This window comes from Cibotium barometz, chromosome 4 (genome assembly GCF_041138505.1).
Source record: "Cibotium barometz isolate CiBa-2024 chromosome 4, ASM4113850v1, whole genome shotgun sequence".
Taxonomy (NCBI): Eukaryota; Viridiplantae; Streptophyta; class Polypodiopsida; order Cyatheales; family Cibotiaceae; genus Cibotium; species Cibotium barometz.
Window position 1 is genome coordinate 51,065,408 of NC_141049.1, and position 15,324 is coordinate 51,080,731.

The 15,324-nt window shown below is 40.6% G+C and overlaps 1 protein-coding gene across 2 annotated transcripts; it reads right to left on the reverse strand.

The window, feature by feature from the left end:
- Positions 1-6,607: 6,607 nt before the first annotated feature.
- On the reverse strand, positions 6,608-11,289 carry LOC147639370 (importin subunit alpha-1-like). 2 transcript variants are annotated; one of them, XM_086790660.1, is made up of 11 exons: positions 10,962-11,289; positions 10,069-10,165; positions 9,887-9,978; positions 9,668-9,799; positions 9,318-9,503; positions 9,053-9,216; positions 8,848-8,926; positions 8,598-8,726; positions 8,298-8,425; positions 7,792-8,165; positions 6,608-7,686 (listed from the first exon to the last, which is right to left on the reverse strand). In XM_086790660.1, the coding sequence occupies exons 1-10, from the start codon at positions 11,169-11,171 to the stop codon at positions 7,796-7,798; spliced, it is 1,587 nt and encodes a 528-aa protein (XP_086646786.1). In that variant the 5' UTR covers positions 11,172-11,289; the 3' UTR covers positions 6,608-7,686; positions 7,792-7,795. The 2 variants fall into 2 exon arrangements, with proteins under 2 accessions (XP_086646786.1, XP_086646794.1); XM_086790668.1 differs by having other exon boundaries at positions 6,608-7,683; positions 10,962-11,277.
- Between the last annotated feature and the right edge of the window lie 4,035 nt (positions 11,290-15,324).

Consider the following 15,324-nt stretch of genomic DNA (forward strand, 5'->3'; position numbering starts at 1 on the left):
TCCAAATCTCTTGCAAGAACCTGACATACAAGAAGGTACATTGCATACAATATGCTCACCAAGATCCTATGCCATGCCATAAACAAAGAGATTTCACCCTTGTGCCTCACTAATCCATTTCTAATCCTTTAGGAGGTCACATTCGGTACAAAATCCTTGTCTAGAGGTATATCCCACACAAGCTACATGAAAAGAGAGTTGAAGAAAGTGTTAGAGTATTTACCAAAAGAGCCTTCTACATGGGCCCACCTTTGACCCAATACCTATGCATGCCACTTGCAATATATCCACAAGCTCACTCATAAGCACTATTCTTTCACGAACCTGCATTGAGCCTCATTACCAAACAACCGTCCAAGTACATCTTTAGACGGGGGAAAAGAACCTTATGTGGCCTGTTCTTCGGCCCCACCACCGTTTATCCACACTACCACATCCATCAAGCCATAGAGACTGTCCCCAACTCCATCGCCATTGTGGACATAACCAAAGAAAAGGTATGTTATCAAAGAAAGCAACAAAGAGAGTCGAAAAAAACTCGTGTTAGAGAAGTACCCACACACGAGCACGCCTTCCATTCATTGCCCATGCATGTCACATGTATATTTCACTACAGACATCATACTTTTTTCACTATATGACACACACAAACACATGCACTTGCAACTAATCTCATCAATGCTAGCCCTCCAGAGACATCTTTAGATAGGGAGACCATAGCAAGAGCATAAGCCTAGTCCATGATACGACCCATCACTTGCAAAACCCTCGACCTTACAGATATCTCCAAAGAGCTTCCATGCATGTACCCTCTGCTTAGACTCCACTTCCTCACCAACATAACCTCGCACTAACATTTTCCCCACAAATAAGCCTCATCTTTTAGCATCACTAAGCTCTGAGATCAAAACATACTCTGTCATGCCATGAAGAACCGAACCACGATCTACCCATTCAGATCAATCATGACACTCATTCCATTAATCATAAGGTGTGGCCGCTTCTACCAACTACCAACTACCTCATGTTGAAGGGAGAGTCCATGTCAATTCCATAACCAACGAAGGCCTAGCATAAAGACTCTCTACATTGCCTACTATCACTTTCTATGCCGCCTCCTCAGGGCTACCGAAATCTTCCCACCACTTTGTCCTGCATCCAACTACAGATTGGTCCTGAACCATACCACTTAATTTTGCCCGTCAACTTCAAGGCTCCTGAACCATCCACACTTCCGAGAGAAACTTCACCACCAAGGAGTGACGCAAGGGCCATTAGGAAGAGAGGTATGTTAACTACTTTGTAAGTTAACATGGTTTCACTCGCGTGGCCTACCGATATCATATGCACTCGAACAAGCACTTATTTGTTGTGTAAGACCATGATAAAATATATATATAAACTCTATCATGTGCTTAATGTCAAATAAGAAAAGTCTATGGACTAGGTGTAATTGATGAATAAATAAGTAAATATACATAATAAAAAATCTCTCTCTCTCTCTCTCTCTCTCTCTCTCTCTCTCTCTCTCTCTCTCTCTCTCGGGGTGCAAATCTTTCTCAAGGATTTGCTATTAGTGAAATAATTTAACCTAATAAGGTTTAGCATTTTAGCATATTTTTTTAAAAAAGAGAAAAGAAGACCTTGTCTTTAGCAAGTTTCTAGCACTTCTTAATTTACTATCAATATGTGGCGTGTAATCTTACCAAAAGATTTATACCAAAATCACAAGGTTGTTGCCTTGTTTGCCTCCTATATAAGTGAATCAATATGCAAGTTTGTTATTCTAAATGTGAAGTCTTCTCCTTTTATGGCATTTTAGTAGATGACTTCATATACATAGTTACTTAAGACTAGAAATAGATGTCATATCATTAAATTGACCTAGTGTTAAAACTAGTTATTTGTATATATAATTGATTTTTGACAATCAGCAATCTTGCTTGCTTGATGGATGTATACTAGATAGGTTTAGTTGTAGATTGTTTTCTTACATCAGCTTCACCTTCATTCCTTGCCTTTTGTGAAAGAGAACCATCACGAAAGACATCTCTTGTTACCTCCATCTCAGCATAGAGAGCTCTCACTTCACCCCTTTGACAAAAGAGCATTCCAATGTGACAACGAAGTGAGAACGCGATAACGAGCTAACAAATCCACATAACAAGTTTGCGATTCTAAGGCAAGACCCGACAAAAGATGCTTCGACAAGGCTAAGGTAAGTTCTTGACTTGAATATCCTCCTTGTTCCTAGAGAGCTCTCACTTCACCCCTTTAACAAAGCAGCATTCCAAAGTGACAACGAAGCGAAAAAGCGATGAACAACCTAACAAATCCACATAAGAAGTTTACGACTCTAAGACAAGACCCGACAAAAGATGCTTCAACAAGGCTAAGGTAAGTTCTTGACTTTAATATCTTCCTTATTCCTAGAATACCACATTGACTCACTACAATCTTTGCAAAAGGATCTTAGAGCCGATATCTCTTCAACTCTAATATATTTCTAGCAATTTACTTCTCTGAGCATCTGAAACATGTTCTTAACACACACAATTCTCGTGCTCTACGATACCGTTTTATTACGGAATGCTAGCAATACTTGCATAATATAATATTGAAGCCTAAGAGAGTATTCACACATAAATACACTAGTACACTCATAAGGAGTATTCACACGTAATTACACACACAATTCTTGTGCTCTACGATACTATTTTATTATTACGGAATGCTAGCAATACTTGCATAATATCATATTGAAGCCTAAGAGACTATTCACACACAAATACACTAGTACACTCATAAGGAGTATTCACACATAATTACACACTATGGCTACATATTTAACCTTTGACATTGAAGCCCATACAATGATAAATAGCAAGAGAAGATGTGTTGTCTCCAACATCCCCCTACAACAAATGTTCTAATACATAGGAATTGATACAATGCTAGCTAGATACACAAATATTATATCCAATGATACATATCTCGATACATTAGAGATCTAACACCCATAAGTTCGATATAAATCCTCGTTTACAGAATGCTTCAAGCCAAGAGGTCCTTGGTAGCAAGAGTGGCCTAAAAAGCCCAGTCTAAGTCGACCATAAGAGTGACCTCTTTTAATAAGGCTTCCACTTCATCACCTTCTTCTTAATTATCTTCAATAATCAAAGCTTTGGCTTTTTTCTTCAAAAAATAGTTCTCTTTTTTATAATTCTTCTTTCCACAGAATCCACATCCATTATTGGTATTGTTGGTGAAGTTCTTGGAGAAAAACATGGTGTTTGTGTAACCCTTTTGCTTTTGCTTTGTGAAGTAAGCTCCTCCTTCATGGTAGTTGGAGCTGAAACTTCTTTGCTTGATGTAACCCTTTTGCTTTTACTTTGTGAATTAAGCTTCCCCTTCAGTTTTAGTGTAACCCTTTTGCTTTTGCTTTGTGAAGTAAGCTCCCCTTTCATGGTAGTTGGAGCTAGAACTTATGTGCTTAATCTTTCTTTCCTCCTCTAAGAGAGAAGCTTCAATATCCACCAATATTACCATACTCTTCATCTAGAAGACTTCTAGGTAAGACTGCAATTATGATTTCTCATCTATGATAGCTTTAATACTTACCAATTGTGCTAACATGCTTTTCATTGAGTTTAAATGTAAAGAGAGAATCCCCTGGTTTCATTTTTAGCTCAAAAAACTTTATTAGCAAAAGCTAAACTTAAAGCACTTTCCTTGTGCACCAAACCCAATTTCAAGATATACCCAAGCCTCATGTGATATATCACAACCATCAATACGATGGATGTATGAGTCACTTAATTCCAAGGCTATAATAATAAAAACCTTCTCGTCTTTAACTAGCCAAGAAACTTTCCCTTTCCAAGTTGACTTTTTCTCTTTTCCATTTGCCACATTCCATATCTCTTTTCTCATAAGGGTGAATTTGACCTTCATGTGTCAGATATGAAAGCTTACTCTTTCAAATTTATCAATTTTTACTTGAGTCCTCATGATTAATGAATGAAAATATTTCTTATTCTTTATAGATCAAGAGCAATGTTTAAATCCTTTAATAAATTTGAGATTACTTCACACAATTTTTTTCTTTGATCAAAAAAATCAAAAAAAATACTAATGATTGATGAGAATCTTCACCTTGATAGCCGGTGTCTTTTGTTTACACACACACACATATATATATAAAGGTTTAAACCTATCAACCATAAATTGTGTCGACGATCAAGATCGTCTAAGGTTAAACTCAACCATTGACTCGATGTTCACAATGTTGTGCAAGAAGTAGGTGGAGGTGAAATGATGTGCCTAAGGATGTGATGGTTACAACCAATAAAGTCCGTCGAGATAAGGCAACGTAGCTATGCAATAGCACTTCAACGAATCAAAATCAATGCATATGCCTTCTTCGTTGTTGCAGCTACGATGATGTTCTTCTCTCCTCTTCACCCTGATTGATTGGTGCAAACTTGTGATGAAAGGACACGTGGACCGAGCCGCTTATTAGAAATCGTCGTCATAGATACTAGTCACGAATAGTGAGACTAACACAACTAGATTTAGACTACAATTGGAGGTACAATCGAGCAGATAGTGTTGATCGAGATTACATGTGTGCCCAATCGGACTACAATGCACAGCTAGAAACTTTACTTGTGAACCGAGCCGCTTATTAGAAGTCGTCGTCGTAGAGACTAGTCACGAATAAAGAGACTGACACGACTAGATTTGGACTACGATTGGAGGTCGAACAGAGAGTGTTGGTCGAGATTGTATGTGTGCCCAATCGGACTACAATGCACAACTAGAAGCTTTGCTTAGCTTAGCATAAGCTAAGCTTTAAAGACACCTGATGTGGCTTAGCAACACAAGAGAGGGACCACAAGTCAACACTAAAACAAGTGGATAAGTGAAGTAACCAACAATTGGGTAGATGTACATAAGAGCTACTGCTCGTCAGACTCAAGAGACGAGCGGCTTTACACAGACACCTGCTCTAATATCAATTGATGGCTAGCTCTAATACCAACTAAAAGCTAGAGAGCAGTGAGCTATGGAGACCTGAATTGCATCACAGAAAAGAGTTAAAAGAAAGATCTTAGAGAGAGAAAAACAATGCTAAAGTATTTTGAACCTCCACAAAGACATGCCTTACTTTTGACTCAAAATCTAGACCAAGTCTCCTTAAAGAAACTTCCTAGACACACTTGCATAATATCAAATCCAAACCTAAGAGGCTATTCACACACACACACACACACACACACTAGTACACTTACAAAGAGTGTTTACACATAATTACACACTATAGCTACATATTTGTCTTTTCACACTAGAGCCTATACAATGATGAATAGCAAAAGAACACGTATTGTCTCCAACAATAGTGAGTTATCACTTATGACTCTTTCCTTGCAAAAACCCAAGAATTCATTACATGAATTCTCTTTGGTTTGTTCTAAATTGCTTCAATTTTACTCATGTCTTAGTTTCAACCAATGAAAAAGACATTCTTTAAACTTTCAAAAAGCTCGATATTTTTCATTGAGACAATACACCATATAATCACCTATCTGTGTGAAAAAATAAAAAGATCCTCTAAGCATAATCATAATCATCTTTCCACAGAGATTAACACGTACACAACAAGACTACCTATCCACTTGTGACATTTGTCAAGAAAACAACCAACTTAACTACAAACCATACACATCTCTCACTTCAAAATCAACACACTACCTACGACGTACAAAATCATGAATCAAATGATTACTTCCAACAAGAACACAACGCATCCGATGTTCCGACACAAGCTCTCATGCAACTCTAATATCAATTCTGACAACCCATTACTCCCAAACAACTTCTACAAGACATGTACACGCAAACCCATAGTGACCTGCAACTCACCTCCCAACCATACTGCATCTGAGGCAAACCCAAGCTAGAGACTAGACCAACACCACAACCATGCTTATCCCTTAAACCCCAACATCCCATACCATCAAAGCCCACTATCCAAGTGCATGGCTATAGCCATGACCAAAGCTTCAATTAGGTCTTGATTCGTAAGGAGACCTTGTTATGAGAAATATGCACTTGTGAGCTCATGACTCACTCCATAGAGCTTGGGTATAAATAAAACAAGAAATCACATTTTTTTTTTAAATGTGCCCTTTTACACTAAAGTGCCCACAAGTCACTTAGTATCAGTGGGATCCCTATACAAGGCCACCTCTAGGTTTAAGCACAATATCCTAGCCCCGTTATGACCTTTGCCCACTCTTCCCCCACCCCATAATATGCACTTGTGACTCATAGAGCTGGGCTATAAATAAAACAAGAAAGCATACTTAATAAAATAAGCCCTTTCCCACTAACCCACACCATACATGCACACAAGTCACTTAATGTCGGTATCGTATCCCTATTCCAAGGCCCGCTCTAGGTTCAAGCCTAGCCTCCAATCAGAGCACGATCACTAAGCTCACTGCTCATGCCAAGTGAGATCTCTGAAAGTCGTGGCTCTGGCTTGTCATTAGAGCAGCCTTGCTCTTTCAACACCATTCACACCACAATCACACCCTTGACATCATAGGAACAATCGCTTGAATGTATCTTAGCAGATAAATACATTTCCATAGAGACAAAACCTTGTAAATGTCTTAACGAATAATACATTCAAAAGCAAACAAAGGTAGCTGGCAGAAGTGATGGAAGTAACAAATAATATGCCAAACTTAACACTGGAAAAGTGGACTTACATTGACTCAAAAACTCTTAACTCATAAGGTGCCTTGTCTTCAGTCTTGGCTTTGCTTTAAAAGCATGAAGCAAAGTTAGTTTATTCTAGGATTGCCAGTTGTATTTCCAGAACCATCAGCTCAAGAATCCCACAACAAATGCAGTGAACAGTGCAGTCTAAAGACTGCCATTGCAGAGAAGACTTCACAAATGAACCAGTATCCAGTGAAACCATGCACATCTGGAGACTGCCAGATTATGCAGGAAACTCTCCAACAATTAAACTCAGTATGCAGAGAAACATGCAGGTATGGAGACAGCCAGGCTCTGCATCAATCAACTCGGTATATGCGGGTCTGGAGACAGCCAGACCATGCAGGAGAGACTCCAATTATTGACTCAGGATGCAGTGAAAAGCAGGTAAGAGGCTGCCAGATCGTGAAGGAGACTCTGGCCATTCAGTCGGTGCAACAAACCATACAGGTCTGCAGACAGCAAGACTGCAAGAAACTCTCCAATAATTGACTCAGTATGCAGTGGACCACGCAGGTCTGGAGACAGCCAGACTGTGCAGAAGACTCCAACAGTTAGAACCAACCGTGCAGGTCTGGAGACTGCCAGGCTATGCAAGCAACTCTCAGACAGTTAGAGCAGTCAATGCAGGACTGGAGACTGAAGACTATGCAGGACTCTCCAACAGTTTCTGCAATCAGCTAATCAGGACAATAATTAGCTGTGCATACAAGTGATACGACTTGCAAGACAATCATTCATAAAGTTGTCTCACACATAACAGTACATAACTGTTGCATTGGCTGGTCGTGGAGGCACAGGAAGTCCAAGATACTTGATCAATGCATTTAAGCAAACACCACCTCGATGAGCTTCTTGAAGAGCCACAGAAGCTTTTTTGGAGGAGCAATCCTGCTATTAAACATACATTGCATAGAGAAAAAAGTGTAAAATCCTTCAATTCCTCAATGTTGATTGAGCAAAACAAGCGAGGGAAATAAACAGGTAAGCTGTACTTACCCAATCAAGTGAAGTTGAAACCTCCACTTGGAAGAGACTGATTTCCACCAAAGTTGAAGGTAGGTTGTTCAGTGCCAGAAGAAGTAACATTCTGGTCTTCTTCCTCCTCCAACCAGTACGTTTCTAGAAGCTTCACTACCTTTTCATAGATGTCCGAGTTATCATGCGTCTGTAAGCTTTCTACCTTTTCCAGGCCTTCAGCTTCATCAATGTACTGGGCGAATACATTGATGCCTGTACTTCCAAGCTCCTTCTCTGTTTCTCCAACTCTCAAGATATTCTCTAGACCCTCCAAACAAACAGTTATAATTCGAGGATCTGGGCAAGTCAAAAGATCACACAGTGGCTTGATGCACCCTTGGCTTACAAAATATCTGCACAGTCAAGATATCAATTACCAAATTCAGCAATACTCCCAACGAGTCCCACAACAATACTATACAGTTCTCAGGTTGCCTAGATAATAAGTGACCAACCATTCCCTATAAGATAGGCAAAAGATATACTTGATCTGTTCATTTGTCCCACCCGACGTTGCATTTGAGATTGCCCAAGCAGCTTCTTTCTTGATTTCAAACTCTGCACTGCCCAACAAAGCTACTAGGGGAGGGATTATATTTGCATCAATAACAGCCTGCATTATTCAAGCTTACATCTTGAGAGATTTTGGAGAGTCATGCATCAGGAAAGAGCTCACTTCAAATTGCCCATCCAGGAGAGAGATCTTGTAGGAGCTTTCCAATGTTACAACAAACCTTACAGAGAGCACCTCAGGAAAATGCTTATATAGCCGACCAGTGACAAACCTGAATTTGTTCCTTGTTTCCTGCAGTTATATTTGATATGGTCCAGCATGCTTCCTTCTTGATATTTTTCTTGTGGTTGTAAGTGAGCAGATTCAAGAGACAGGGTAGCACTTGGTTGTTGATAATGTACTGCAAAAACAGTTACTATGTCAATAAATCCCATAAACTTTGCAAGCCAAAATCAGTATGTGAAAAGCTTCTTAGCATTATGCCAGAGTGGACACGCATTCATCATCATTGAACGTTATACCTGTGTTTGTGTATCATCTCCTGTGACTATATTGCCCACTGTCCTTAATGCAGGTATAAGAACAGAGGGAGACGGATGGCTGAAACATCATCATTAATGAACCATCAAAACACATTGCTTGCGATAAGATTCTAGCGACAGATTCAATAGCAGTCCTTACAGATTTAGTGAGAGTTTGAGATAATGATTCAATAACAATCCTTACAGCAGCAGTTCAACAAGCCTCCGACAAACTCCTGCTTCAATTACAGCCTGGATTTTATCATTTGTGCCATCAGAAAGATATGACAGTGCCCAGCATGCATCTATCAGTACATCCTCATCAGAAGAATGAATCAGCCGTTCAAGAGCAGGAAGTGCAACTTTGGTCTACATTAAGACACATCATTTAGATTAGCGCAGCCTTAAGTAGTGCAAATAACTTGAATCTTTTAACTCAGCCTGCTGTCAAGAAAGAGCTTGTAAACTACCTGCTCGAAAGGGGGTGGAGGTTTTCCCCGGCAAAAGTTTGAAAGGGTCCAGGTTGCATTTCTGAGCATGGAGAGCTTTGCATTTTCATTCAGTTGATTGAGAAGAGGCATCATAGCACCATGGCTCAGCACCAAGTCTCTGCACTTTGGTGAATCACCGGCCACATTCCCTAATGCCCATACAGCCTATACCCCATATCCACATAAATAATTGGAGGGATCAGAAAATTGGAAGCAACAAGAAAAACAAAGCCATAATTAATACTGCAAACTTCAAAGAGAAAACGAGACCATAGACAACCTTTCTCTATCAAAGAGACAAGACGACCACACGTTCTTGTAGGGATTACCTGCTCCCGAACATCATCTCCAGGAGAATTAAGCAATTGCACAAAAATGGGGACTGCACCATGATCAATAACCACTCTTGTGTGGTCAGAGGTCCCAGATGCAATATTTGTCAGAGCCCAGGCTGCCTCAAACTGGAAAAGTAATTACACCATCAAGACATACTTAGTATATGGAGCACAACATCCAAGAATGGAGCTCAAAACAGTCTTGCATACTACCTGCAATTGAGGAACGTCACTACGCAGAAGAAACTCAACTAAGCGAGGAACAACCCCCGCCGCAATGACTTCCTGAATGGGAGGACTGCGCTCTGATCCAAAAGATAAGCAGGACGGTGTGAGCTAGAAACTTTAATGAGTTGAAACCAAATCTGGATACGTGAAACAAAAGGAATGCCTACCAATGGACAAGAGCTTTCGGAACTGATATGTGGCTTCCACCTGTGTGTTTGGATCTTCGGACCAGACTCCACTTATCATTGCAGGTAAACTCTCCAACTGTCAAAAAATCGTTTATGCACATCAAGACAAACTTAACTAGTAGGCTATACAAATTAATGACCAAAACTGAGCTAGACACTTGTAAAACTCATGGTTAAAACCAATCCCTAACTTTATCCGCCAACATAAACCAGAAGCTTATATAGAAAAATAGTGATTAAACCAAACCATAACTTCGTCCAATTCTATAACTAAGTTGATTTGGAAATCAATGTTCAAAAACAAGCTTGATGCAATTCCTGTTCAGCAAGGTACAAAGGCTTGAGTCTTTGACATGTGTAATGCAAACCCAGCACGATCCAACCAAATCTAGAAGCTTGTTTTAAGAATCAGTGATCAAACACCAAACCCTAACCTGATCCAGCCATAATTTATGCTCATACAAAGAGCAATGACCCAATCACTAACTTGATTCCAACCCTAACTCGATCCTGCAAATCTAGAAGCCTCTACAGAACATCAGAGATCAAAAATGGACATTGAAAGAGATGATAAGGCCATATCTTGTATTCACCTAGATGGTTCTTAGCCAGACGACAATCATAGCTTCACAGCCTAGCTTCTCATAAAAACAGATAAAAAGGCCACGCCTCAAAGACACTACAAGAGAACCCAGAAAAATGGTCATACGCTAAGCCCTAGAAGTATCTAAAGCCCATATAGCCAAAACTCAGACCCTAGAGGAAATCAAATGGACATATAAATATCTCTAAGAAGCAAGCAGGGAACTGGCTGACAGATGATCACATGGCCATATCTTCGATTGATTTTGAGAGAGAAGTAATGGCTATACCTTCTTCTCTACAGAGCTGGACTGGGCTGTGCTTGAAAGCTGCTGGGGTGGCATTCCCTCCTTGCGCTTCTTAAGCAGATTCTCCTCGCGCTTGCTCTTGCGGATCTCCACTAGGTTGTCCCCTCGCTTGCGGCGAGCCTCATCGGCGTCCACTGCGACCTTGTAGGCCTTCTTGCGCACCTCTGCGCGAGCATTGGGTCGGAGAGACATGGCTATAGTGGAAGAACAGGAGGGCACAAGCACAGGCTATAGCTACGAAGAAGAAGAGAGATCACTTTGGTTTCTTAAGGTAACCTTTAGCTTTGCTTTTACCAAATATTTTTTAAATGGCACACATTATTTAAGAAACTAATATGCCACCAAAATGTTTTCGTGCATTTATTAATTATAATTTGAAGTTTTGAACCTTTGAAAAATTAGTGTCTTTATATATTTAAAAAGATGCACGAAAAGGCAATTTTTGATTATGCAGATTTCTCGTGCCTCGTGTCTCGCATGCATTGAGATGGATATTTTCGGTGCGTCGTGTTTTCTTCCCTGCATCTCATGCCTGCTCTCTCTCTCTCTCTCTCTCTCTCTCTCTCTCTCTCTCTCTCTCTCTCTCTCTCTCTCTCTCTCTCTCTCTCTCTCTCTGGGCATGCAAATTATGTTTCTTCTCTTTCTCTCCATGCCTCGCGCCAGATCAGGGAAGCAAGCACTCAGAGTGAGTGAACTGGTGTGAGTGGACTAGTCGACATGACTGAGCAAGGAGGAGGAGGAGGAGGAGAAAGGGTGGTGGTCGTAGTGGGTTAGAGGCCAAGTAGAGTGGTGTTGAGGAGTTGTAGGTGAGAATGACGGAGGGGGGATGGTCGGGTTGCAAAGGAGGTGAGAGGAGTTGCTGGCGAGCATGACAGAGGGGGGATGGTCGGGTTGCAAAGGAGGTGAGAGGAGTTGCTGGCGAGCATGACGGAGGGGGGATGGTTGGGTTGCAAAGGAGGTATCATCTGCAATTAGGGGCGGTCTGCACGACCTGGGAGAGAGATGGATGCGCTCACGTAGTGAGGAGGGTTGGAGCTAAGGCGGTGGGAGGTGGACACGCGTACGTTCAGAACCTTAGGAGTGTGCAAGGTTCGATTTGTTAATGTTGCGTTAGCAGCATTAATAAATGCACCAAAAAGTTTGTTGTGAATATGCCACACACATTATTTAAGAAACTAATATAAATATATAGTTATTGTTCAAAAAAAAGAAATTAAGAGCATTGTTCAAGAAAGCAATTGATAGGTGTGGCCATTTGAGGGTTGACAATGGCTTGGTGAAGTTGGGACACCTCCTTCACTTTTGATTTTCAAAGAGCCGAAGAGACCTCTTGAGAATTAGTTTCAAAGTGGGCAACCTTTGGATCAATATATTATATTGTATCTATTAATATCTCTCAAGTGTTAAAATTATTCCAAGCACGTGATTTTTTAATAATGTAGGCAGTAGTAAAATTAAGATTTTTTCATGCAACTTTGTAACAAAAGAAGTATGTGGCACATGACACTAAAACAAGACCCAATAATGGGCACACCTCAATGGGTCAACATGACCCATTGATCCTAGAAATCGTCAAGAGTAGAGGTTGTATTATTATTTAAAAGGAAATTTTAGTTTAGTACTACAAAATAAACCTACTTAGAAAATTAAGCACAATTTCAAACCTTGAGATTGTTTAAAATTAATACTCCACCCTTGTCATTGATGTTGTGCAAGTAACACGTTGCTCTATTTAGTAAGGCCCTCTATATAAGGAGAAGCCACTTTGTGTTAAGCATCCTCATATAAATAATGACAAGGGTAAATAAAAAATCTACTAATTTGTTGGTGAGAATAGTTGTTGACACTGAGATTGATCATAATTCGAATGCTTAGGAGACACCTTATGCAGATTTGGTACAATGCCAAATAGGATGCATGAGCGTGTGAGCTAGTAAATAGCACTCAAGAATAGAAGGAGATCTTCCCTGCTGGGACACCTAGTTCTCAAATTGTAGGGCTCGATCTACCCAGACAACCTTAACAAATGGGTTTAAAAGCTGTACCAAGACCTCACATCTTTTGTTTAGTCCAATATTACTCTAGTTAGATGATGTGGTGAATTTGGTTCATATGGACCAGTCGCGTAAGGTGGCCGACCTATATAAACAACCCTCAGTACTAAACATAGATGGGTTGAGTAACTTTTTCTATCATATTGAGATTATAAGTTAAGATCTATCTTCATTGCATTGTGTGCCCTTATTAGTGCATGACATCCTCCATCTTAGAGTCTACCTAGATCGCCATCAAAGCTCTTTATCTAAGTGCGTGCATGAGGGGACAATTGCCATTAATGTGTGTGACTCAGTTTACAATAGTAATGTGGTATAGTTCTCCATTGCTCTAGCTTAAATTTATTATCATGTGGAAGATCCAATTATTTGTTGGATTATATAGAGATTAAGCAATTTTGGGATTACCATCTTTTGTGCACTACGATTGTGACTAACTCTCTTAATCTCTCCTTAATTATTCCTTAATCTCTTATTAACTGAAAGGACACCTGTGAAGGGTCACACCCTTACACATGGGTCACTATCAAAGGACATGTCTATTCATTAAAAGACACATCCCTAAGTCCAAAGGACATAACCATTGATTCAAGAGCCATACCCCTTCCCAGGGATGTGCCTCTTCATTTGTGCCCTTTCAGCCTCTATTTAAGAAAGGCCCCTGTCTCAATGCAAACAACTCAGTCTTTTCCTACAATATTTGTCTTATGTTCTTAATCGTGTTAATAAAGCTACAAAAGCTTTACAGTGGTATCAGAGCAAACTTTTTTCGCCATGTGTTATGCCCTAACCCTAACCCTAACCCTAAAATCAGTCCTAACCCTATCCCTAAAATCAACCCGCCCAAACCCTAAAATTGGGTGTAGCAAGTGTTGAATGGAAGAGTAGGAGAGAATGCCCCATCAAATTCAGCCCTCAACTCCCAATTTTTACTGATTAAGTTTGGGCCAACCATATCCAAGACACTCTTGAATAAAGGCAAGACAAAAAAAAACAGCCTTCAATCAAGAGGCTTACCTCTTCACCCGGCACCCCTTCATGGCTAGGGACCCCTTCCATGAACAGTTGCATCCCTTCGTGGATCTCTCCCTAGTCAGTTGTTGCAGGTGAAGAACGCACCCCTTCGTGGAAGTTTCCTTAGAAGGCTGCCGTTGAGAAGTGCCGTTTAATTACCCAAAGGGTTATGACCCTTAGGCTTTAATGCCACATCTACACACATAAATAAAATAAAATAATAACAAAACTCACCTTACAGGCCCCTACGAAACGGCGCCACCCATTCAGCCGTTTTCAACCTGTGATTGTCGCTGCCCTGTACCGGTCTCCTACACGCCGGCTTGTTGCCGCCTCCCTTCCTCGAATATGGCCTTCTTCATTGTTGGCCTCTTGCGGTCTATGCTTGTGTTTGGACCAGCCACATGTAGTTGGTGCTTTTCGTGGATTGACGGCCACTATCCTTGTGGTGCTTCTTCTCCAGCAACAATATTTATTATGGTGCCCAACCTCCTTCAAGTGTGATTTTTCCATTTTCTTGGGCATAAAAATCTCACATAATGTGGAGTATTAACATATCAGAAACCCACCATTTCATTCTTTTGCGAGCTCTCCACTCATCCGGGGCCAATATCACTTTTTACGGGTTCAAGAGCATTGCTCAGATCACGTGGGCATGGTTGGGATGTCGGTGAAGGTGTTGGAGTTATGGGAGGGGCCATGGGTTCTTGTTGTTGGTGGAGAGATCGGCACCGATGGCGTATGTTGGTATGTAGGTGGTGTTGCTGGTAGCGGATTTGTTGGTGAAGTCGGGTGTGTAGTGTGGTTTTGGGGGTCAGTAGCCCTATCGTATGGTGATGGCCAAGGTGGTGGTTGTAGTGGTGTGGCCAAGAGATCGTTTGTTCAAGTCAAGAGCCTTTTTGACGCATGTGGCATTGGATCTTGCTTAAGAGCCACGACGACGAATGCAACTTCCCATTCTGGGTATTTTGGCTTGTCCGTTCGTGTCCTCACTTTGTTGTCACACTGGAATACTCCTTTGTTGCCAATGGGGTGAAGGTAGAGCTCTCAATGACTAGATGGGGGCAATAGTTCTCTCTCATAAAAGGCAAAGGGAGAAGAAGAAGTTATTGTAAGAAGAAAACCTAGAATCAAACCCATCTAGCATACATCATCACAAGCAAGCAAGATTCAATGGAATACAAGCAAGCAAGAAGAGAAAAGAGGAGAGCTCACAAGTAAACTATTGCAAGGGAATGATTATTATAAAAAATGACTTATATACAGATGACTAGTTT

Excerpts from the sequence above, each read along its gene's own strand:
- LOC147639370 (XM_086790660.1), bottom strand. The coding sequence starts at position 11,171 with ATGTCTCTCCGACCCAATGCTCGCGCAGAGGTGCGCAAGAAGGCCTAC. Across the intron at positions 9,217-9,317 it reads CTCCACCCCCTTTCGAGCAG|ACCAAAGTTGCACTTCCTGC; the intron begins GTAGTTTACAAG and ends GTCTTAATGTAG. Across the intron at positions 8,166-8,297 it reads GGGACAAATGAACAGATCAA|ATATTTTGTAAGCCAAGGGT; the intron begins GTATATCTTTTG and ends TTGACTGTGCAG.